A 22,877-nucleotide genomic window follows, 5' to 3' on the forward strand; every position below is an offset into this window, starting at 1 on the left:
TCACCCTGACTTCCCTCCCCCTTCCCCCATCAGAAGACTCAGGAAACCGTCAGTTTCCTTCCTCACTCAGCACATCTGCATCATTTCCCCAGCTGTGTCATGGGAGAGGAAAGAAGGGAGCCCCCAAGATCTCCAAGCACTTACAGTCATCATGTTTTACCATCCATTCCTTTCACTCTTTCCTCTCTGGGGTAAGGAGGGGGCTTCTCCAACTACCCTTAAGGTCCAGGCCAATTTTGGCTCCTCCACTCCTCCCTAGTCTCACAGGGAACCAAGTACAGCCACATAGATCCTTGAGGGGGAGGGGAACAACATCTGTTTTCTCCTCTAGCACAGCTGGATTCACTATGGAGAGAGCTGGAAGAACATCTGTAAGAAGCAGGTGGTAAAGTCGATGTCTCAGCCAGAATGAGAAAGAGTCAGGGGGAAAGGTACAGACCATAAAAAGATAATCTGAGACAGAGATAATTGGGGTTGACGGAGGGGAAAAAAAGAGGCAGAGATAGTGAAATAGATAAGATAAATATCAAGAGAAACAGAGAGGGACAGAAATACCCAGTGAGACGAGACAGAGACCCAGGCGGAGCTAGAGTGCCAGTGCAGGAACCTCAGAGGATCCCCCTCCCCCCAGGCTACCCAGGGCTGGTCTGTCCTTGTGTCTCTTCCTCTCTTTCTGACAGGCAGTAGGGGGAAGGGGGTCAGTTCCTCTTTCACTGAGAGGAAAAAGGTCCAGGATCCAGTAGCTGTGAGGGGGCCCTGAGGGGGAGGGGCCCAGAGACACCCAACCCAGCCTGGGCTACCTAGGAGCCTAGACCTCCTTCCCCTCCCTCCCCAGGGGGCAACATGAACCGGAAAGAAAGCAAGAGGTGAGGGGATCCCCTGGCTCCTGCCCCTCCTTCCTTACTGACTCCCTTCCTCCTATTCTCCAGGCCCCTCCCATTCTCTTTATATCTGTCTCTAATTGGGGGTGGGGGGATTTTAGGAAGGATGGATGGGAGGGAAATGATCTAGTCAAGGATAAATAGAGAACCAGGATGCCTAGTTTAGTGTCTCTCATCCCTAAGAGAAGGATGAGGAGGAGAGAGGCAGAAGAGAGGATTAAATTGGATGCTTGAGGAGCCTTCCAGTTCTGACATTATCTCTTCTAAGTTTCCTTCCAGTGCTATGATTCTCTCTTCTAAGGAAATCTTCTAGCCCTGATATTCTCTCCCAGTTCTGACATTCTCTATTCTAAGGGCATACCAGCTGTGCCATTCTCTGTTCTAAGGTTTTTCCAACTCCTTCCAGCACTCCCAGCTCTGACACTCTATGCTTTATATTCTAAGAACCGTCTCAGGCTTCCCTTCTCTTAGGGAAGAAGGAGCTCTTCAAGTCACTATTCTGGGTGGGGGGGCGGGGAGGGAGAGTCGATCCAAAGGCAGGAGAGGAAGAGACAAGGGGCCCGGGTCTCCTCTAGACTCCTCTTCTTCTACGCTGCAGGCTGGGGTGCAGTATGTGTGGCTTGGCCCATGGTGATCTTGGGTAAAGCATTCTCCTTTTCTGGGCTTCAATTTTCTCCTCCATAAAAAGAAAGGGGATGGCTGAAATGATCACTAAGGTACCAGCTAATGCCAAAATGATGAATGTCCAGGAACTTGTTTATTCTTGTGTCTGAGTGGCCCTCCACATGTAACAATGTACCTCTATGTGTAACTGTGTCCCTATCTCTCTACAACTATGTTCAACCTTGTAACAGTCTCCATGTGTAACTTTGTCTGTCTGTGATTATGTATAACATTATAACTGTATGCAGTTTAACTTTGTATCTGTTGGTATAACACTGAAGCTATCTCTGAACCTGTTTCCACTGAGAACTTTGTGTCTTTATGTTTCTGCAACTATGTATAACATTGTAATGCTGTCTCCATGTGTAACTTTGTGTCTCTATCTCTCTCCCCACTCCCTATTTATGTGTATAAACACGGATCTCTGCGTGTTTGTATCTTTCTGCAATATCCGAAGAGTCTGTGGGTCCCTCTGTGTATACCTATGTGTAGCACTCTGTATCTCTTGTAACACTGTTATTTATAACCCTCTGTCTGAGTGTAACATCGTGGCTGTGATACCACCTGTCTCTGATGCCGTGTTGCTGTGTGTATGGTGTGTACGCACTCTCAGCTCACACCGTATGCTTGTGATGTAATGAAAAGATCCCTAGACTTAGAAAAAAAGAGGGGGACCCAGATTCAAGCCTCTTACCTTTTCCTTGAGTTCATAATTTCATCTCTTGGGGACTCAGTTTCTTTATCTGTAAAATGAGCAATTGTAGACCTAGAAGGAACCTTAAACACCATTTGGTCCAACCGCCTCATTTTAGAGGTGAGGAAACTGAGGTCCCAAGAAGGTAAGAGGTTAGCTCAGTGTTCCACAAGTGGTAATGAATCTGGGGTTCAAACACAAATCTTCTTACTTCAAATCTGCAGCTCTTTCCACCCAATCAGACTAGTCAGCTTCATTGGAGAAGCGGGGGTCTAAGGGTGTGCATTATTTCATATACGGCCAGGCATGGTTGTTTTATGATTTAGTTTGGCAGAATTGCTTTTTGTCTCCTCTTCCTTATCTTTGCTACAGGGGAAGGTTCTGTGGGAAGGGGAATGAAGAAACAGAAGATTTCTCTCTATCTCTTCATCTATTTCTCTATCTCTATCTGCATCTCTATCTCTGTCTGTAATGAAGAGGTTAGACTTGGTGAGCATCTTCAAGCTCTAAGTCCTTTGATTAAAATCCTATCTCATATCAGCAATGTGAACTTATAGAAGTCATATAACTTCTCTAGATGTCAGTTTCCTTTCCTGTAACATGAGGATGATATTTGTACTTTCCACCTTCCAGAATCATTGTGGAGGAAGCACTTTATGACCCTGATGTCATTTTAGAAATGAGAGTTATTATTATCACTCTGTGTCATTCGTACCCATCTGTCTATGTTGATATGTTTGTCTCTCTCTGCCTGCTCTCCTCCCCGCCCCAACCCCACACCCAAGGATGCCCCCAAAATAGTCTGCTCTGCTCCTGGAAAACCACTATGTCCCAAGGGGTAGGGCAAGAGAAGAGTCTAGCATACCTGGGTCCCTAGGGCTCCCCCCAGGACTGGAAACTTCAGGTTGCTCTTGGGATCTCAGGAAATGTGACGTACAGTGCTGGGGCTGGCTGGGTTGTCAGACCCCTGATTTTACCAGGGCTCTCCTCTCCTCTGAGGGAGATGGGCCAGGACCAGGGACAGGGAAAGACCTGCCTGGCAGCAGGTAGGAGAAGGGCAGCAAGGAGGGAAGGGGGTGGAAGTGGGTTTCAGAAGAAGGAAAGGACTTTAGTACTTCCCCTTCTGCTGGAGGAAGGGGAGCCAGGCAGGGGAAGGGGAAGGAGCTGAGGTTTTGGGCCACTCCCAGATGCCTTCATGCCCTAGGACTTGGGTGGGGGAGGAGGAGGAGCTGTGCACTGACTGGAGGCCTCAGAGGCTTTCTCCAGTTTGGATTCATGTGTAAGAGAAAACACCTCTTCCTCTGGTTCCATCTTTCCTTTTTTTTGCCTCAAGACACCTAGCTCAGCCCCATTATGACCAAAGACCTCCCCTCTCTGGGTCTCAGTTTCCGCATCTGTAAAATGACAGATTTGGTCTAGACAATTTGTCCCAGCTTTAACATTCTGTGATCACTCTCCATAACTATCTTTTTTATTATTTTCCTTGTGTTTCTGCCCCTCCCTTCTACATCTTTTCTCTCCTTTTCTGACCTTTCTCTAGATTTGCTCTGTCTTTCCTTCTTTTTCCTTTTCCGTTTCCCCTTCCATGTTGGGTCTCATAAGCTCCCTTCATCTCTGGGTCTCCCCCACCGCCTGCCCCTGCCAGTTCCCCAGAGGTTCCTCTGTTCCATGCTGGAACGTTTATTTTTAACCTTTCCTTGAAGCTATCTCAGCTCAGGGGACTCAGTCCAGCTCAGAGGAGCCTGGACTTAGTGTCTGAGTACTCCCTCATCCCCATTCCCCACAGCTGGCAGCCCAGATGCCTGGAGTCCTGCTAAAGGGGAGACTGGCAAACAAATGAAACATCTAGACCTCCAAGTCTCACCCTATCTGAGGACTCTATTCACAATATTTTGGGGGAGGGGACCTTGGGTTGTGTGTGGGGGTGGGGTGCAATCTTGAGAGTCTGCCTGAAGGAAGTGATGCCTGGAGCAACACAGACCTGTGAAATGGAGGCAAGGCTTCGGAGACACTCTGTGCTCAGCCTGGAGTGATGGAGAGAGAAGGGAGTGCTGTATCACTGGGGTTCTGCCTGCAGGAAGGGTCACTTGGAATGCTTGGGAACGGCACCCAGCCGGGGGAGGGCCCGCCAGGGCCGGAGGCACATGACTTGCCCCAGCCCCCGGGAGATCAACAAAGTCATGGCCTCCATGACACTGGGACCCTTCAGCCGGGGCTGCAGCCTGGATGAATTACTGGAGAAATGCATCCATTCATTTGGTGAGTCTCCAGCGCTGCACTGCAAACACCTCCTCCCCACACCCCTCCCTCCCACACCTATCTTCTAACCAGGCTACCAGAAGGTGCCACAGAGCATGGGCCTGGAGTCAGGAAGACCTTTGTTCAAATATGATCTCAGACACTTTTTAGTCATGTGTGATCCTGGGCAAGTCAATTAACCTTTGCCTCAGGCTCCTCATCTGTAAAGTGGGTGTAGTAATAGCACCTACTTCCCAGGGTCTTTGTCAGGATCAAACGAGATAATAGAGTAAAGCACTTCACACCATGCCTGGCACATAGTAAGCACGGTGTAAATGTTAGCTTGTATTGTTGTTATCAACTGTCACTTACTGACTGTCCAACTCTGAGTCCTCTGACCTCTGACCCTCTGGCCAAGCCTCCAATCCCTGCCCTTCTGATGAAAGTGGGAAAGTGTGGGTCGCTGGATAGTCCCTGAAAACCCAGATTCTGGTCCAACTCATCGTGTGGCTAATGGCAAGTCCAATTCCTCTCTGGACCTTAGTGTCTCCACTTAGATAACGAAGGATGGGACTTGGCAGTAATCTTTTTAAGTATCGTGACCCCCACCCCAATAAGATGCCTTGTGTTCTTGGACTCTCCCCAACCCCATCCCTCTCGACCCTGACACAGACACGGCTGGTGGGCTGTGCCGAGGGGACCACATGCTCAACATGGCCTTGACCATGCACAGCTGGGTGCTGTCCTCAGCTGACCTTGCCCGGCGCCTGCTCAGCATATATCCTCCAGGGAGCGGGAGTGGGAGAAGTGTAAAGGGAGGTGTGGGGTGGCCATGACTGAGGTGGGGAGAGGGAGAAGCTGCCATGGGAAGACCCTTAACAGACCTACGTACCAGGAAGCTAATGGAGACCGACAAGAGCAGAGACGGCTACAGATCTGTAACCTAGTCAGGTGAGAACCCCCTCTTTCCTGTAACCCAGGACTCAGGGCCAACTCTGGCCACTGGATGTAACCCCAATCACAGGTAACTCCCCCAACATGCCTTAGCACAGAGCCTGCTCCACTAGACACAGCTCTAACTTTCCCCCAATAGACAGCCTACAGGAACAACTGTTAGAGACACCTCGCCCAACCCAAGATTCTCCAGCTTTAAGCCTCTGGCCCTTACTTTCCTCACTTGTGAAATAAATGTGAACAGACTAAATGAGCCTCCCGGCTCATATAGGAAATCCTATAGCCCACACTACCAGCTTCCAGAAATGCCCTCTGCCTCCCTCCCAGAGATCCCCCAGATTTGATCTCCTCTTACCCTCTCTCTCAGGTACTGGATGGGCCGATACCCCGAGGCCCTGCACTTGGAACCCCACCTCAATGAAATCATCAGCAGCTTCTGGGAATTGGTGGAGCAGGAGGGCAATGCAGCCCAGAGATGCCTAGGGATCCCCACTGGGAGGTGAGAGATTTGTCATTGTCCATTCTCTCCTTCTGTGCCCCTTCCCCCTCTTTTCTCTGTCATCGCTTCCCTATGTCCCTTCTCTCTGAATTGTCTACCCCTTTTGCCTCCTCAGCCTGAGCCCCCCAGAGGGACCCTTCCCCCCACCCAACAGCCCAGGGCTGGGGAAGAAACGCAAAGTATCCCTCATCTTTGACCACCTGCAGACAGGGGAGCTGGCGGAACACCTCACGGACCTAGAGTTCAGGGCCTTCCGGGCCATCACGGTGAAGGCCTATGGATGGATGAGTGTCAAGGGGAGGGAGAGAGGAGGAGAGGGACCCTTGACCTGCTCCCATGGACCTTGAGAAAGCCCATTATAGGGTAGAGGCAGAGAGGTCCTGAAGTCAGAGTTGGAGGTCCTGGATGCTTTCATCCTGAAACAGAGCTTTAAAGCAGGGAAAGTTAGCTAGGGCTGGGGACAAGAAACAAGGGCATCCAGTGGTCAGACCTAGGTGGGTCCAGGACTCAGGTTCTAAGGAAGAACTAGGGACAGAGGCAGAGGGGAGAAGATTTAACAAGATTCTAGAAGACAAGAACTAGGTCCCTTTGTGTCCAAATGTTTGTTGGATGAAGGAATGATCTAGATACTTGAGACTTAACACTTGGCTGGGAGGGAGGTGGAGACTTGGAGTAGGGGGGCAGGTGATTAGGTCCTGAGGTAGGCCTGTCAGGGGAGAAGATGTGGGAGCCAGATGCTTTTCCTCCTGGGAATGAGGGGCTGTGAGAGTGTCAGGAATTTGGTCTGGGTGTCATAGACAGAGGCCTAGATGAAAGCTTGGGTCTGAGACCTAGCTGGGAGGAGAGACAGGAAGCTCCAGTGTTCAGGGTTTGGGGTCCAAGACAGCTCTGGTGACTTGGATTCTTGTACCCTGAGACCTAGCTATGGAGGTCCCTGGGGGATTAGGGCTGAGGGAGATGGGTAGTAGTTCTGGGGTTTATATCCCAGGACAGGGCTGTGAAGAGGGGCTGATGGAAGGTGCCCCTCCCTGAGCCTTTGGGGCAGTTCTGGGCATGTGGCACAGGACATTCCTGAGCACCTCTCCCCTCCTCCTAGCCTCAGGACCTGCGTGGCTATGTCCTCCATGGCTCAGTACGAGGCTGCCCGGCCCTGGAGGGCTCTGTAGGACTCACCAACAGCGTGTCCAGATGGGTGCAGGTCATGGTTCTGAGCCGACCCAGCCCCTCTCAGAGAGGCCAGGTGCTGGACAAGTTCATCCACGTGGCCCAGGTGAGGCTGGGTCCCCAGCCACCCTGTAGTGTTTCATCTGTCCTCTAAAGTAGCAGCATCCCAGGCCTCAGCTCCATCTCCTCAAGGCTTTGGGCCAAGAGCCAGGTGTTGGGGCCATCCCTCAGATGCCTGAGTCCAGGTGCTTTGGACTTCCTGTTGCCCCTACCTGCTCCTAACTCTGACAAATGTTTAGAGAATCAGATTTAAACCTGGGGGGTCTAATCCCCTCATCTGAGGCCAAGAGAGAGGAACTGTGGCCCAAAGCCACACAGGCGATTGTCACACTTAGTCACCCAAGTGACCCAGAGACAGAGTATTTGTTGTTTTGTTCAGTCACGTCTTATTCTATGTGACCCCCCTGGACATTGTCTATCGGGTTTTCTTGGCAGAGATACTAGAGTGGTTTGCCATTTCCTTCTCCAGCTCATTTAACAGATGAGGAAACTGAGGCAAATAGGGTGAAATGACTCGACCAGGGTCACACAGCTAGGGTCTGAGGTTGGTTTTGAACCCAGATTCACTCCTTTCCAAATCTAGTACACTTCCCACCATACTGGGGTGGGGGACAGACTAGACTTATTGCGGCCCCCCCCCCCCACCTGTGTGCCTGACTCCCCTGTCCGGTCTATACATGGGGACCTGACCCTTCCCCCACCCCAGTCAGCGTCCATCTATGTGACACTTTTTCTCCTTCCTTCAGAGGCTGCACCAACTGCAAAATTTTAACACGCTCATGGCTGTGACTGGAGGCCTGTGCCACAGCGCCATCTCCCGGCTCAAGGATTCCCACGCACACCTAAGCCCTGACAGCACCAAGGTGAGCCAGCCAGACGGGACCCGGGATCTCCTCTCTGCTCCCCCTAAGCATGGAGTGCCTGACCTTGGGTGCCCCTGGCTTCCCCATAGGTCCCACAAAGAACCTGGGGAGGGGTCCCCTCTCCATCTTTTTTTATTTCCCAACTGCTCCTAATTCACTGAGCAAGCTCAGTTTCCCCCTTAGAAAAGGAGGTGGGTGGTCTCTGAGGGTCCTTCCTGGGTCCTCAGGACCAGGGGATGGGATTTGTCCAGCCCTGACCTCTCTTCTATCTCTGCCATGCCACCTTGTCCTGTCTACTTTCCTTCAGTCTGCTTCTTTCTCCTCTGACGCTTCAGACCCTGCTGGAGCTGACAGAACTCCTGAGCTCCCACAACAATTATGCTCTCTATCGCCGGGCCTGGACCGGTTGCTCAGGCTTTCGCCTGCCCATCCTGGGCGTCCACCTGAAAGACCTCGTCTCACTGCACCAGGCCATGCCTGACCGCCTGCCTGATGGGCAGCTTCACGTGGCCAAGCTTAATAGCCTCTACCTTCGGCTGCAAGAGCTCAGGGCTCTCCAGGCCCAGCGTCCACCTGGCAGTGCCAGTGAAGACCTGCTGCATCTGCTCACGGTGCAGGAAGACTGGGGTGGCAGAACTGAGGGCCCCTTCCCTTTCCTTAGCTCAGTTTCCCTGCTAGTAAAAAGGAGGGAGGGAGGGAGGGAGGCTAACTCCCTTACCTTCCATGCAAATGGTCCTGTCTATGGTCAGCACCAGCACAAGAAAACATTATGTTAAAAAGAAGGGGGGCTAATTCTGGAGGTGCAGTGCAGTGGGGAGAACCCCCGGGCCAAGCTGCTAACACTAGCTGTGCCACACCACCTTGGGTAAGTCCCTTCCTCTCCATGGATGTCAGTCTCTTCCAGCACTGAGTCCCAAGGAAGCATGAGGTGGGGTGGGCCTGAGGAAGCAGGGATGGGGGACTGGAGGGGCTCAGTGATGGGCAGAAGGGCACAGGCTATGATGCCCTACCTTCTCTCCTTCAGCTGTCCCTGGATCTTTTCTACACAGAAGACGAGATATATGAACTTTCCTATGCCCGGGAGCCTCGATGCCCCAAGACTCTGGTGAGAACCTCATACCACACACTACCACACCCACACCCTCCCTAAACCTCTGAACTTTAAACCCTCTGGCTTTGCCTTCCAGGCTAATGTGTCCCCCTTTGTCCCTCTCCACAGCCCCCCTCCCCCTTCAAAGCACCGCTTATAGTAGAATGGGCTCCCGGAGTAGCCCCCAAGCCCGACAGGACCACCCTGAGCCGACATGTGGAACAGTTGGTGGAGGTGAGAGGAGGTGCACGCGCACGTGTGTGTGTGTGTGTGTTGAGGGGAAGAGGGAGCTGGCAAAGGCGATGCGCTCAGGTTGACAGCCTGGGTCCTTTCCTTCCACAGTCTATTTTTAAGAACTATGACCCAGAAGGCCGGGGCACCATCTCTCAAGAAGACTTCGAACGTCTGTCCAGCAGTTTTCCCTTTGCCTGTCATGGACTTCACCCGCCCCCTCGACAGGGGTAAGGGGCACAGATGGGGGTCCCTGAAAAGGGGTGGGGTGGGGGGTATAACTGCAGTCCTGGGTCCTTGGGTGGGGGTGAGGATTGGGGCCCCTGAACACGAGGGACCCCTCCATGTCCTTGAAGGGTACCAGCATATCTAGGTTCAGGGAAAAGGGGTAGGAGAGCCAGAACCCCAAGTTCTTGGACTCAGATCCTTTTTTACCTTGACTTGCCCAGTGATGGTCCTTTCAGCCAGGAGGAGCTGACGGCCTACCTGCTTCGGGCCAGTGCCATCTGTGCCAAGCTGGGTCTGTCATTTCTACACCCTTTCCATGAGGTCACTTTCAAGAAGCCCGCATTCTGTGGCAGCTGCAGTGGTTTTGTAAGTACCTCTCCTCCTCCTCCCCTTGGTGTCTCACCCCCTGCCCCATTTCTCCATGAGGCTGAAGGTCCCTTCCACTCACCACCCTCTGAGGACCAACTGTTCAGTACCCTAGGGACCCCAGGGATCCCCCTTCCCCCCTGCCAGTCTCCTCCCCCTGGTTTCCAGCCCTAATTACTAACTTGCTTGACAAGTCCCTCATTTTAAGCTTGTTTCCTTATGTGGAAAATGAGTGGGTTTGATCAGGTGCCCCTTAAGGATCCCTCAGGTCTGAGAGTTGAGTCACCCTGCCCCAAATCTCCTCCGAGGACCTCAGTGTCCAGGCCCTGAAGATCCATTGCCACTGCCCCCTTAACAACTGGGCACCTGGCTTACCATTCACTCTCCCTGCCTAAAATAGCCAAGATAAACTTAGAAGCCCATAGCTTCTATTGGTTAAAATTTTAAAATGACATGCTAGAGGCATAGAAGGCTAGCCTTGAAGCCAGAAAGATCAGAGTTAAAAGCCTGCTTCTAATACATGCTGGCTGAGTGACCTTGGCCATGCCACCTATCTGTCAGTATTCCAGACAGTGCTCTAACAAGACTCTAACAAGACGCTCTATAGGTGTCAACCTGCCTTGGTATACGGAGCTCCATAGAGAAATGAAATCATGGGGCTGGTTCTTATCTCTAAAAAATAAGGTTGGGGGCAGGAGGCAGATAGTCCCAAGCTAGATAGTTAAATAAAACAAGACTCAGCTGCCTCTGCACTCTGCAGTCCTTACCGGTGGCCCTCCCATTTGCTTTCTCCTCAGCTCTGGGGAGTCACCAAGCAGGGATACCGCTGCCGGGGTGAGTGACTGGGGGGGACAGGGAGGAAGAGGGACACTTTTGCGATCCTACCCTCACTGACCAGCCCCCTCCCCACTCCCTCAGACTGTGGGCTTTGCTGTCACCGCCATTGTAAGGACCGAGTGGAGGTGGAGTGCCGGAAGAAAGTGGGAGCCAGCTCTCCTGGGCTCCCTCCACCGACTGGTGAGGCCCCCTTTGAGGGGATCCTGGCTCCCAGTGCATGGACCTTGAGGGTGGCAGGAACTGGACCCTTGAACCCTGGGAAGGAAACCAGGGACTAGACGGCTGCAAGGAGGGAGGTCAAGACCCCACTTTCCCCCTTTTCAGGTTCTGAAGAGAGCTCCTCTTACCCATCATCTCCTGGGACCCAAAAGAGGACCCACCTTCGTCATGCCTGCACCCAAACCGAGTCTCCCCTGGATGGGTCTACCTCAGACAAGGCCCCTGCCTCTGTGCTATAGGAGACACAGATGGTAAGAAGGCAGGGGAGACAGGGGGGTGGACAGTGGGTGAAGGGTGAGAAGGGAGATCCCAATCAATGCCGGAGTCCTTGGTCAGAGTGCCTCTGCCCTCAGGGCCTTCCATGTACCCACAGGATCACAGACTGCCAGTGCTGGAGAATCCTAATATGGAGCTGGGTAGTGCTGACTCAAAGCTGAAGCCAGAGATTTTGGAGACCCCTATTCCTTAAACCCCAGTGCCCAAATCCCCAACCTTGCTCCCCCTCCCCTATCCTGCTCCAGCCATAGGCAAAAACATGGGACACAGATACTGTAAATTAAATCTATTTTTCCAGAGAGCTTGGCTTTGGTGGAAACGGGAATTCAGGGGAGCTGGATGCAAACCCTGGGGTCCTTTAGCCCTGTCCCCCAGTGACAAAGGGCTCCAGAGGGATGGATAGCAGCATCCTGTTCACCGTCTCTTCTTCTTCCGTCCCCAACGCTGGTGCCCAGCCTCTCTACGGCTCTGCCAGCTAGGCATAGGGGCCTCCAGCTCATTGGGCCGGCCCCCTCTGTCAGGGACTGGGCCCATCAGTACCTTGTTGATGGGGCAGCAGGTGGCCAGACGGGCAGCTCGACCTGAGGCTGGGACCAGTCGGGAGAGGTCAGCACGGGAAGCTAAGACGTGGGCAAGGGAGATTTCAGACTCGGGGGCCAGGCCCTTACGTAGGGGCTTCAAGACGTTTGTCATGGCAGTACCCTGGGTCTGGGGAGAAAACAAGATGGGCTGGGAGAGCAACTCTACTCGTCCCAAGCTTTGACAGCAAAGCTCCTCACTATATGGTATCCTGGATCTCAGTTTCCCCATATATAAAATGCAAGGGAGAGAGCCAGATGAGCTCTAAGGCCCCTTCCACCTCTTCCATTCTAAAAATCCAAGATTCTAAGACTGTTTCAGCACAAACCCTGAGAATGCTGAACAAGCAGCTCCTCTTTCTGTCCTCATCTCTACCCACCTGGGCCCTCTCTGTCCAATGGAAGGCAGATGCTGTGAGATCCAGCCTGGTCAGCATAAGACGTCGGCGGTAGCAATACTGATTCCGTAGGCAGCTGGAGAGGGTACTCAGGGCCTCCTAAGCCAGGGAACCAGCCAGTCACCCCTCATCTCCCCAAACTGCCATGTTCCCAGATCCACAACCTTCCCTCACCACCATTTTCCTCCAACTGTCCTAGAAAGGGCATGGGGGGCAGGGAATCTCTCATACCCATCGGGGAGCATCCAGAGGCTGAGTGAGTAGGGGGTCCAGGTGTCCGGGGGGCAGTGAGGGAAGCAAATCTGAGATCTAGAAGGAGGGGGAAAGGGAGGTTTGTGGGGGAGAAAGGAAAAAAACTAGAGGGGAAGCATTTTGCCAGGCTCGCTCTTTCACAGGATATTTCCCCTGCCCCTCCTCTAGTGCTGGTACTGAGGAGGAGACAAGGAAGAAGAAAGCCGGACCCCAGTTGTAGATTGCAGAATCTGGAGTTGGCTAGAATATAGTTTATCCTTGCTTAGTCCTACCTGGGGAAATGAGGGCGGGGGGGGGGGGGGGTGGTGGTGGTGGTGAGGGTGGGCAGAGAGGAAATGATAATTTACAGAGTGGGTGTGGGATGTACGGAGGGATGTTAGCGATGGGCTGCCTAGAACTGGGCAGGAAAGGAGGTTGGAGGGGCAGAGCGGTGGGAGAAGAGGGAGCATTAGCCATCGAAACTTCCCTTCGAGTCTGGAAGCTTTGAGAAGGTGCCCATGAGGCGAAGGAGCCCCTCACCTTTGCGTGGACATCTCTCAGCAACTGGCTGGCTGGGGTTCCTGGCTCCGGCTGGGGCATCCCCAGAGCTTGTAGAGTCAGGGCCAGCTCCCCTTGAGCTTTCTCCAGTGCCTCAGCACGGGAGGGCTCAGTTGGGCTGCGGAGACTCAGGAGGTGAGCTGCCTGAAGCTCCGAACAGAGGAAGCCTGAGAAGGGAACAGAGGGAAGGATGGAGGGATCGGCTCCTCTTCCCTACGGCCCCGCCTTCAAGTTACAGCCCTAACCCCTCAATTCCAACTCGGTGCTCTCAGATCCATATCCCCTCTTCCAGCTTCTGAATTAGCCTGCCCTGGCCTCAGCCGTCTCACGTCCCAGCCCCTCCCCCCTCAACATCCCCGTCCCTGCTGGCGTCTACGCCCGCCCCCTGCCCATGCCGGCCCCGCCTCTGCGTTTGAATCCTCCCCCACTCCCCCGGAAGCCACCACCCCCTCCAGTCCCTCACGCAGCAGGCGCAGGCGGCTGCCGGGGTTTCGGAGCCGAGTTGTGGGGCTCCCCGTCGTGAGGGCCCGGTCCGGGCAGTGCAGCTCCCGTAGCAGGCCACTCAGTTCCAGAAGGAAGCAGTCCTCCGTTTCGGGGCCTGCGGGGGAGGGGACCGCTGAGCCCTGGGGCGGGGCCCGCCCCGTGCTCGCCATCGGGACACGCTCCCACGGGCGGTTCCCCCCCCCCCCACCTTCCCGGGCCAGTCCGGCCCCGCGGGCTCGCTCCGCTCACCGTCCCCATCTCCGGCGTTCAGGACCGCCCCTTCCTTCAAGGCCCCCAGCGCGCCGAGCTCGGCTGCCAGGCGCGCGCACAGGGCTCGGAAGTGGGCGCACGACACTCCGCGGGCCGCGGCCTCGGCTAGCCTCGCGCCCGCCTCCGCCTCCGCCTCCGCCTCCGCGCCGGGTTCCTTCTCCGGGAAGCGCACCTCGCACCTGCCCCAGGAAGAGGCGGAGGTGAGGCGGTGCCGGCTCCGGCAGGTGCTCCAGGCTGCCCGTGCCCACCCCGAGCGCGCTGCTGCCCAGCCCCTACCCAAGGGCCCGCACGGCCCGCGCCAGCCAGGCCGCCTCCTCCAGGCTCCCCGCCGGCGGCTCCTCTTCCGACGTCGCCATCCCCCAGGCCTCCTGCGGGTCCAGGGCCCTCCCACCCGGAGAAGCCACCTTTGAACGATTGGCCCCACCCTCGGACCGCAGCCGGCTTCGGCTTAAGAACCTCCCAGTTCGGGGGCGGGCCTCCTTATTGGCCCGCCCCGCTCCGGCGAGCCGGCAAATTCAAGGCCGAGGGGGCGTTGGTTCCCATAGCAGCCAGAACCTCCGCCAGGGAGCTCTCGGGAGGGGTGGAAGAGTCCAGCCTCAGTTGGCATGACCTCAGCGCGCGCGCGCTAGTGTACATGTGTACGTGTGCTCCTGCCTCCTTCCCCTCCGCTAAGTCTGTTCCCAGTCCTATGGATCTGGACAGGCAGAAGTACAGTGGAAAAGCACTGCATTTGGAGTCAGAGGCCCTGGGTTCGAACCCTGGCAATAATGACGAGCATTTGCGTTGAGCTTTAAGAATATTCTTACATTTATATAGCGCTTTAACGGAATATATTCTATCCAGCAATCCTGAGGGAGATGCTATTGTTATGACACCCATTTTACAGAGGGGCAAACAGGCTGAGAGAGGTTGTGTGCCCAAGGTCACATAGCTAGTTAATATCTGAAGCTGGAATTGAACTCGGGTCTTCCCAAGTGCAGTCCCAGCACATTCACTGTGACATATAGCTTGCCTACTCTTTATCTCCCACCTCTGTGACCTCGGGCAGATGAAACTTTTCCTCTGATCCTGTTTCCCTCTCTGTAAAAGGTGACCTCTGAAGCCTTTTGCAGCTCTAGATCCACGACTGGCCTCCCAGCACTGGAATTTCCCTCAACTTCCTTTGGCTGGCAACTTCCTTTGGCAACGTGATCCCTCACATTTTAGGCTATTCCTGGATGTTCCAGTAGCCAGATGAAGACCTCACTATCTCTTGGTAGGGCTAGCTTACTAAATATAAAAAAAAAGCAAGCCAGGCTGCAAGTGAATTAGCAACAAATGTGTTTTAAAGCCATTATATTGGATCTCCCTCAGGTTTTCTTCAATTCCTGGGGGGTGGGGGAGAGCTGAGGTTAGGGAAGAAAATACCCACACTATAACACCCTCCTCTTGTTCCACAGCTTTGTCCCACATAAAAGGTACACTCTTAAGGTGACAAACCAGAGAAGAGAGGTCCAGCTCCCCCAATTCCTGGCACAAGGAAATAGAAATAGGGAGGGGCCCTGGCCTGGACAGAGAAGAGAATTTTGACCCACTGTTGGGGTCCCAAGTCTGCTTAAGCCTGGAGGGGGTGGGAGGGTCATGGGTGACAGGTGGGCTAAGGTGGGGAACTGAGGCATGGGAAGCTCCAGGGCAAAGAGAGGGTCCCACCTGTCCTCATAAATACATCCCAGAGCACCCTACAGCACACACACCCTCTTCTCCCCCCCACCCTTAAAAACGAGGTAGGTGAAGTCTAGAAATTTTTCCCCTCTCCACAGCAAGAGGAGACCTAGGCACAGAGAGGGAGAAAGGTGGTGGGGAGAGGTGGGACTCTGGTGTCCCTGCTTCTCAGGCTCTCCCTCCCTCCCCTCTCCCTCCCAAAGGACCCGAAGAGGAGTCAGATCCACAGATACTCTGGGCCAATCAGGGAAGGAGAGATCATTAATTTAAAGTATCGGCAAAGGTGCTGAGATGGGGCGGGGCCGGGGTCTGAGCCCAAACTTTGGGAGGGATGGAAGGAGGGAGAGGCACCACTCCCTCTCCACCCAGAAGTCAGCAGCTATAAGGCCCCTGAGCCGTGGCTCTTAGGTTGGGCAGGCCTTCCCAACCTTGACTGGGACACAGGCTCACTCCCTTTAGTGCCTGGATCTTGGGAGGCTCTGGAACCCGGAAGAGTAAGGGGGAAGAGGGAAGGGAGAGACTTCAGTCTCAACGTTTCAGTATACGCCCCTCCTCTTCCTTAGCTGTTTGTGGAGGGGCCACAGTCTGGGGGTCGGATGGAGTTCTTCAGTTCAGAAGAGAAGGGCCTTCAGGAGAGTCGGAAGGGATGTTTCCAGAGCTGGGGGAAGGAGGCGCTGGATGGGCAGCAGCAGGTTATCGTAGTCCCTGTTGTCCACTGAGCTTTCTGGGAGGGAAGACCAGAGTACCAGGGTAGAACAAGATGCCTCCCAGCGGATCTAGGGAGCCAGGCGGGCACGAGCTGCTGAGGGGCGACTGGAAGGGTCAGCGATGTTATCCCAGTGGCCAGCCTTGGCTGGAGGCCAGGCAAGATTCGAGCTCTGGGTTTCCAGGACTGGCCTCCAAAGCTGCACGTCTGGGCTCTGGTGCTCCCCGCTCCGGCTGCCCACATCTGGGCTCGAACGGCAGAGCACCGCAGGTTGTGGGCCGCCCCATCGCAGCCCGAGGCCTCACTCACCGGGCCGCCTCGTGGTGGCCACCACAGCCAGGGCAGCCACAGCGTACCGCGGCCCAGTGGCAGGCGTGCAAGGGCGGGTAGCAGCAGAGGCAGGGCACTGCGAGGGACAGCGCAGCCAGGGCTGCCCAGCGCGCAGCTGGGCGTGGGTGGCCTGGCTCGCAGGCGCACGGGTCCGAGAAATCGCCCTCGGCGTCCGACAGGCAGTGGTAAAGAAGGCTCTCCGCACACCAGAGGCAACTGAGGCGGCGCACCAGACGGCCCCCTGGGTCCGGGGCCTCTGGGCAGTGTCGCCCTCGCCCGTCTGAGCCTCGGCGAAACAGGGCCCGGCAGTGCACGCAGCGCGTAGCGTCTGCGGCGGACGCCTCTTGCACGAAGCTCGCCGTCACGCGGCAAGACGGCGAGCCCTTGGCCAGGAGCTGGGCTGGAGCCGGAGTTGGGGGCGGCGGGGGTGGGGACGCCCGGGTCCTTGGCACTGTGGGGCTCGCCGCCTGGCGGGGAGGCGACGTGCTGCCCGATTTGTCAAAGCGCATCACACAGGACACGGCCAGGGGCACAGGAGGCGGGCCGGCTCTCCGATAATCTTCGTAGCCCCGGCCCACCCAGCCTGGCATGGTTCCTGGGGCCTCAGGCCTGACCGGGAAGGGCTGAAGTTGCTGGAGTTGTGGAGGGCTCTGGTGTATGGGAAGGAGAAAACATGGAAAGAAAGTGGTTAGAAGATAAAATGAATGTACTGCTCCTTCGAGCTAAGCATTTCATCCCCTAGACACTCAGGAAGTCCCCATCCGGAATTCCTCAGAGACCCAGAGGTGGTACCAAGTGCAGCCATCCCCCTACATTCCCCTCCCCCCACCCCCATGTTCCAGGTGCTCTTGAGGACAGTCTTCCAGACCCTGCTTCCCTGGAACTCAGGCTCTATCCCCTCCCACCTCATACCATAGGCAAATTGAGGGCTGGGGCAGTCCCACCTGTGCGTGGGAAGGCCGACGTTGGGAGGTCATGGCTGGGCCCAAACCAGACGACTTGCTAGTGACTATAGCTGGATCTGGGGGCCTAGCCTCTTGGCGGATAGAGCTGGAAGAAGACTGGCTGTCCCGGTGTGTCTGGAGAGGTATAAAGTAGGGAGTGGGTCAGATGTCTTCGGTGCTGGTCCACCCCAGCATCCCCCTTACCCAAGCCTCTATAATCCCCTCTATAATGTCCCCGGGGTTCTGGGTCCCACCCCTTTCAATCCCTTGCCCAAGCTCCAGATTTCCCCATTCACACAGCCTAGCTTTGACCATACCCTCCTCTGCTTGAGAAACCTCTGGAGCCTATGGGATTCAGGCCAGAGCCCATTTTGGTCGAATCCCTACCCTCCATGCTGATTGATTTATCTGTTCCCAGCACTGGGTTTCCTTCTGTCCTCCAGTGTCATCATCAGCCCTTCCCCCAACCTCAGAATGACATGGTCCAAGGGTAATGACGCTGTATGCAGGGCCTCTACTCCCATACCTCCTTAGATTTAGTCTCTCAGAGCCAGAAAGGATTTCAAGGACCTTAGAGGCCATATCTAGTCCAACCCCTTTGTTTTACTGTGGTCAAACTGTGACCCATGGAGTTTAAGGGATTTGTCCATGATCAGAGTTACTGAGTATCAGAGGTAAGATTTGAACCCAGGACTTCTTACTCCAAGTCCACCACATGAGCCATAATGCTGCCTCTCAACTCCCTCATTTAAAGATAAGCTTTTTACCTGAAGCCCAGAGAGTTACCACGGGCCTCAGGTCACACAAGTAGTAAGCAGAAGAGTGGGCTTTGAACCAAGAGTTTCTGACTCCACCTGCATTGCCTCCCAAAATCTCCTCTTTTAGTCTCTGCTTGGATACCTCCAGGGATGGAGAGCACATTACCTTACATGGCACCCCCATTCCATAGTTGATGGAGTCACAAGACACATTTGAACTTTGCCTTTGCCACCACCAACCTGAGAGCAAACTATAGGATCAGAAGCCACTAGGGGGCGCAGTAGATAGAGGGCTGGGCCTGGAGTCAGGAAGACCTGAGCTCAAATCTGTCCTCAGACACTATGATCTTGGGCAAGTCATTTACCCTGTGTCTGCCTCAGTTTCCTCAGTTGTAAAATAAGTAAGCAGAAGAAAAAAAAACTGTCTAGCTATAAGGCTGAAAGTACCCCATTCTGTCAGTCTTGGATCACCAGCTGAAAATCATAAGAGCTGACATTTCTAGACAACTTTACACATATTTATCACTCAGTTCTCATAACAACCCTATGAGTGAGGGGCTCTTGCTATCCCCATTTTACAGATGGAGACACTGAGGCTTGGGAGTCACGTGACTTGTCCAGGCTCTTGGTATCTGAAGCAGGATTGAAACCCAGGTCTTCCTTGGTCTGAATCCCGCCCACTGCCTCTCAAAGAATCCTGAAGACCCTTCTTGTCAAGCTCCTCTCATTTTATAGATAAAGAAAGTGAAACCCAGAAAACCCGGAGGGAAGGAATGGGAGGGTCACATGAATGCCAGGCTGGAGGAGGGCTGGGAGACAGCATGGTGCAGTGGTTAGGGCATTGTACCTGAGCTAAATACCACCTAGGGCACTTAGCAGCTGAAGGACCTGGAGCAGGTCACTTCACCCTCAGCCTGCATTGGTTAGGGGTATACCCTATTCCAGGCAATCCGATGCTGAGCACTGGGGGATGAAAAGAAGGGCCAGATCTTTCTCAATTGTAATTTCCTTCTCTATAAAAGAAGGGTGTGAACTTGATGGCCTGCTCTAAAACTGCAATGAGAGCAGCCAGCATTTGATCCTCACAACAACTCTGTGAGGTAGGTGTTATAACTATACTTATTTTACAACGGAGGAAACTGAGGCAGACACAGGGTAAGTGACTTGCCCAAAGTCACAGTGTCTGAGGACAGATTTGAACTCAGGTCTTCCTGGCTCCAGGCCTAGCCCTCTATCTACTGCGCCCCCTAGTGGCCTCTGATCCTATAGTTTGCTCTCAGGTTGGTGGTGGCAAAGGCAAAGTTCAAATGTGTCTTGTGACTCCATAATGATTTTTTTTCTCCACCCTACTATACTTCCAGACCCCACCATTGGTCCTAGTTCTGCCCCAACAGAACAATGCCATGATGATGACCTTTTTGGTATCTGAACACTAGACTGAAGTCTCCCCTGATGTCTAAGTCTTTTTTTTCAGGCAACATTTTCCCAAGTTACTCACCTTGGTGCAGAGGACATCTGGGGGCTCCTGGGAGGTGTTGGAAGAAGAGGAAGAGGGTGAGGAGAGAGAGCCTGGGAGGAGAAAAAAGGGGATGAGACTGGGGGCAGGGGGAGGGTGCTAACCCTTGCCTTCAATCCCATGGTAGGATCATAACATTTGGAGCTGGAAGGGGTCTGAGACTGCTAGGTCCAGTCCTCTTGTACAAATAGGAAAATTTGGAAAGAGGAACTGGCCAGTTCAGAGCTCTCTAAGTGGATCTTAGATTGTTTTAAAAAATTGGTCCTTCTGGGTGATAAACAACAAGCAGAGTGGGGAGGAGGGAACAGTCTCAGTTTGTAAACTTTAGCTGAAGAAGGAATCTTCAGGACCAACAGCACACCTGTGCACTTGGGGGAAACCCCTCCCCCCTAAAAAGAAAAAAGACAAATCAGGGATTTGGTTTATATTCAGAACCAGCCAGGCTAGCACTCAGTGGCCAGATTCCTCATCTGGGTATGGAGAGGAGTTTCTTTTATTGGCCCAGGCTCCCTAGTCCCTGGGACTTTCTGTCCCTGGTGTCCCTCCCCCCATACATCTGACTCTTCTCTTCCAGCACCCTTCTCTCCTACCCCACCCCCCCATCACCTACCTTGGACCAGCTCTGTTAGGGCAGTCTGCATGCTTCTCTGGACAGTGTCAGTCTCTGCTGGGCTCTGGAAAGTCAGGCCAAACTTGTGGTCACCCAGCTGCCAGTGGTGGAAGATGGGGTTCGCTTTGGTGTACACCAGGCCCGGATTCAATGTGCACTTCAGGGTCATCTGCCATAGGAGGTGGAGGGGCAGTGGGGGCCCCGGGGAGGAGGAGGGGTCACGGGCCCCCCCACACCTTGAGCATGTGCTCTGACACCCTTGGGCTTTTATTCCTCTGACTGGTCTCTCACCCCCATGGAACAACCTAAGTATACCAGCACCAAACATTTTGTATTTTGGGGGTCCAGACCTGTGATTTTATTGGCATAAGGTGCTCCCAGTGAGAAAACCCCTTCTAGCAATGCAGATCAGCACCTGAGTTGTACCTTATAGTCTTAAGGAATTGCCAGGATAAAATGACTTGCCTAGGATCACAAAGCCAAAGGTGGAACCTGATCTCAGGCCTTCTTAACTGAGGACATCTCTTTACCCAATTAGATCATACTGCTTCTAAATATATTCTCCCCACACAGGTCATAGGTATTTCAAATACACTCTTATGGACCATCAAAAATCTGTTCCAACATTTCTGACACACCCCAATCCAACATTCTAAATCCCCAGGCACCCTCCAAAGATATCCCTAAAATGGCCCACATTATCTTGAATATACCTTAAGATAATCAAATACCCCAAACATGCCACATCTTCATTCCAGCTTCTGGACACAATTCATTGTACCATCCCAGACTCCACAAAGCAATTTAGTTATCTCCCCCTCAGTCCCCAGCTCAGTCTCACACCTCTTTGTGGAGGCACCTTCCTGGCCCCCTCTCCCAGGGAGGTTGCTTATACTCTGGTCCAAGGCATTCCCAACAGATAAGATACTGGCTCTGGTGGGCCTGGCATATGCCCGCCTGGCTCAGACGCCCACCATCCAATGGTAGCCAGCCCCACTGGAGTCATCACTACCGCTTGAACCAGAACCACGTACATATGGTGAGGGGGAGAGGGACAGAGGGTTCAGAATGTGCATTTCCCCATTTTCCCCATCCTCCCTGCCTGTCCCTGCTAGCTGCTGTCCTATCTCTCCCCTTTTGTGGCTAAACTCAAGAAGGCTACCTACAAGATGCTTCTACTTCCTTTCCTCTCACCTCCTTCTTAGCTCTCTATGGTCTGGCTCCCAACTTCATCATCCAACCAAAATTTTCCCCTCCAAAGTTAGTGATGATCTGTTAAATGCCAAATGATTAAAGTGTCTTTTCTCAACCCTCGTCCTTCTTGACCTCTTTGTTGTTCAGCTCCTTCTTCTTGTTGAAGGAGATCTCTTTTCCCTTCTCCTTCTCTCTGGGTTTTTAGGACACTGCTTTCTCCTGGTTCTTCCCCTAACCATCCGACCACTTCCCAGCTGCCTTTGCTGATTCTTCATCCAGGTCAAGCCCACTAACCATCAGCGCCACCCTAGGGCTCAATCCTTGGGCTCTCTCCACTTGGTGATCTCATTAGCTCAGATGGATTCAATCATCTCTATGCTGATCATTCTCAAATCTATCTTTCTAGCTCTAACCTTTCTGCTGACTCCCAGTCTTGAACCTCCTGGTGTCTACTAAACATCTCAAATTGGATGTCCTACAGACCAGGGCTTCTTTAACGTTTTCCACTTGTGATCCCTTCAGAGTTTCTTAAACTCAGCATGTCCAAAACAACTCATCTTTCATCCCACCCCATCTCCTTCCTAACTTTTCTGTTACTTTTGAGGGTGATCAGATTCACAACCTAGGGGTCACCCTTGGTCCTTCCATGTTTCTTTCTCTATATCCAAGTTCCAAAATATTGTCAATGTTACCATCACAACATCCCTTCTATATATCTCCTTCTTCTGATACTACTACCAGCCTGGTACAGGCCCTTATCACTTCATGACTGAACAAAATTGACTGCTGGTTGATCTCTTTGCCATGGGTCTATCTCCTCTCTAACCCATCCTCCAATCAGCTGCCAAAGAGCAGGTCTAACTGTGCCATACCCCCTGTTCAATAAACTCCAGGAGGTCTCAGTCACTGCTGAGATCAAATATAAAATTCTCCATTTGGCTTTTAAATCTCTTTATAACCCGTCCCCCTTTCCAGTGGTCTTACACCTTACTCCCCACCAAGTACTCTGTAATCTAGTGACCCCCGTTGTCTTTAAACAAGACACTCCATACATTTTCACTGGCTGAACCTCATGCTTGGAATTTTCTATCTCCTGGCTTTATTCAAATCCAAGAAAAAAAAATCCTACCTTCTACAGGAAGCTTTTCTTGATTCTCCTTAAGGCTAGTGCCTTCCCTCTGTTGATTTATCTCCTACTTATCTTGTCTATAACTTGTTTGCGCATAGTTGTTTGCATGTGGCCTCTCTCTTAGGCTGGGAACTCATGGAGGGTCTTTTGCTTTTCGTTGTATTTCCTGGTTCTCTATAGTGCTGAACACATAGTAGGCACCTAATGA

The 22,877-nt window shown here is 53.3% G+C and overlaps 3 protein-coding genes across 4 annotated transcripts; 1 reads left to right on the forward strand and 2 right to left on the reverse strand.

Annotated features, from left to right (window-relative positions):
• Window positions 1-738: 738 nt before the first annotated feature.
• On the forward strand, window positions 739-11,562 carry RASGRP4 (RAS guanyl releasing protein 4). The gene is made up of 17 exons (XM_036747841.1): window positions 739-866; window positions 4,316-4,497; window positions 5,149-5,254; window positions 5,365-5,427; window positions 5,798-5,929; window positions 6,045-6,195; window positions 7,026-7,199; window positions 7,900-8,016; window positions 8,352-8,627; window positions 9,041-9,121; window positions 9,236-9,340; window positions 9,449-9,567; window positions 9,787-9,931; window positions 10,729-10,765; window positions 10,850-10,948; window positions 11,093-11,238; window positions 11,361-11,562. Exons 1-16 carry the CDS (start codon window positions 844-846, stop codon window positions 11,224-11,226), a joined length of 1,944 nt encoding a protein of 647 aa, XP_036603736.1. The 5' UTR covers window positions 739-843; the 3' UTR covers window positions 11,227-11,238; window positions 11,361-11,562.
• FAM98C (family with sequence similarity 98 member C) lies at window positions 11,541-14,170 on the reverse strand. Of its 2 annotated transcripts, XM_036747839.1 has the most exons (7): window positions 14,058-14,170; window positions 13,761-13,960; window positions 13,492-13,626; window positions 13,011-13,195; window positions 12,471-12,548; window positions 12,222-12,338; window positions 11,541-11,971 (listed from the first exon to the last, which is right to left on the reverse strand). In XM_036747839.1, exons 1-7 carry the CDS (start codon window positions 14,135-14,137, stop codon window positions 11,678-11,680), a joined length of 1,089 nt encoding a protein of 362 aa, XP_036603734.1. In that variant the 5' UTR covers window positions 14,138-14,170; the 3' UTR covers window positions 11,541-11,677. The 2 variants fall into 2 exon arrangements, with proteins under 2 accessions (XP_036603734.1, XP_036603735.1); XM_036747840.1 differs by lacking the exon at window positions 12,471-12,548 and having other exon boundaries at window positions 11,543-11,971.
• An 858-nt stretch (window positions 14,171-15,028) lies between these two features.
• On the reverse strand, window positions 15,029-22,617 carry SPRED3 (sprouty related EVH1 domain containing 3). Its single transcript, XM_036747912.1, has 4 exons — window positions 20,347-22,617; window positions 19,719-19,789; window positions 17,463-17,597; window positions 15,029-17,168 (listed from the first exon to the last, which is right to left on the reverse strand). The coding sequence occupies exons 1-4, from the start codon at window positions 20,672-20,674 to the stop codon at window positions 16,494-16,496; spliced, it is 1,209 nt and encodes a 402-aa protein (XP_036603807.1). The 5' UTR covers window positions 20,675-22,617; the 3' UTR covers window positions 15,029-16,493.
• Window positions 22,618-22,877: the final 260 nt, after the last annotated feature.

The sequence above is a fragment of the Trichosurus vulpecula genome, chromosome 2 (assembly GCF_011100635.1).
Source record: "Trichosurus vulpecula isolate mTriVul1 chromosome 2, mTriVul1.pri, whole genome shotgun sequence".
NCBI classification, from domain to species: Eukaryota; Metazoa; Chordata; class Mammalia; order Diprotodontia; family Phalangeridae; genus Trichosurus; species Trichosurus vulpecula.

What these genes read in the sequence shown, in the direction of transcription:
- RASGRP4 (XM_036747841.1), top strand. Translation starts at nt 844, where the DNA reads ATGAACCGGAAAGAAAGCAAGAG. An exon ending in ACCTGCTGCATCTGCTCACG is followed by an intron (nt 8,628 to 9,040) that starts GTGCAGGAAGAC and finishes TCTCTCCTTCAG; the next exon opens with CTGTCCCTGGATCTTTTCTA. An exon ending in CACCCGCCCCCTCGACAGGG is followed by an intron (nt 9,568 to 9,786) that starts GTAAGGGGCACA and finishes TGACTTGCCCAG; the next exon opens with TGATGGTCCTTTCAGCCAGG.
- FAM98C (XM_036747839.1), bottom strand. Translation starts at nt 14,137, where the DNA reads ATGGCGACGTCGGAAGAGGAGCCGCCGGCGGGGAGCCTGGAGGAGGCG. An exon ending in CGGGCCGTGCGGGCCCTTGG is followed by an intron (nt 13,961 to 14,057) that starts GTAGGGGCTGGG and finishes TTCCTGGGGCAG; the next exon opens with GTGCGAGGTGCGCTTCCCGG. An exon ending in CTCTGGATGCTCCCCGATGG is followed by an intron (nt 12,339 to 12,470) that starts GTATGAGAGATT and finishes TCCCTGGCTTAG; the next exon opens with GAGGCCCTGAGTACCCTCTC.
- SPRED3 (XM_036747912.1), bottom strand. Translation starts at nt 20,674, where the DNA reads ATGTTTGGTGCTGGTATACTTAGGTTGTTCCATGGGGGTGAGAGACCA. An exon ending in CCTAACAGAGCTGGTCCAAG is followed by an intron (nt 19,790 to 20,346) that starts GTAGGTGATGGG and finishes TTCTCCTCCCAG; the next exon opens with GCTCTCTCTCCTCACCCTCT. An exon ending in GTCGGCCTTCCCACGCACAG is followed by an intron (nt 17,169 to 17,462) that starts GTGGGACTGCCC and finishes CCCATACACCAG; the next exon opens with AGCCCTCCACAACTCCAGCA.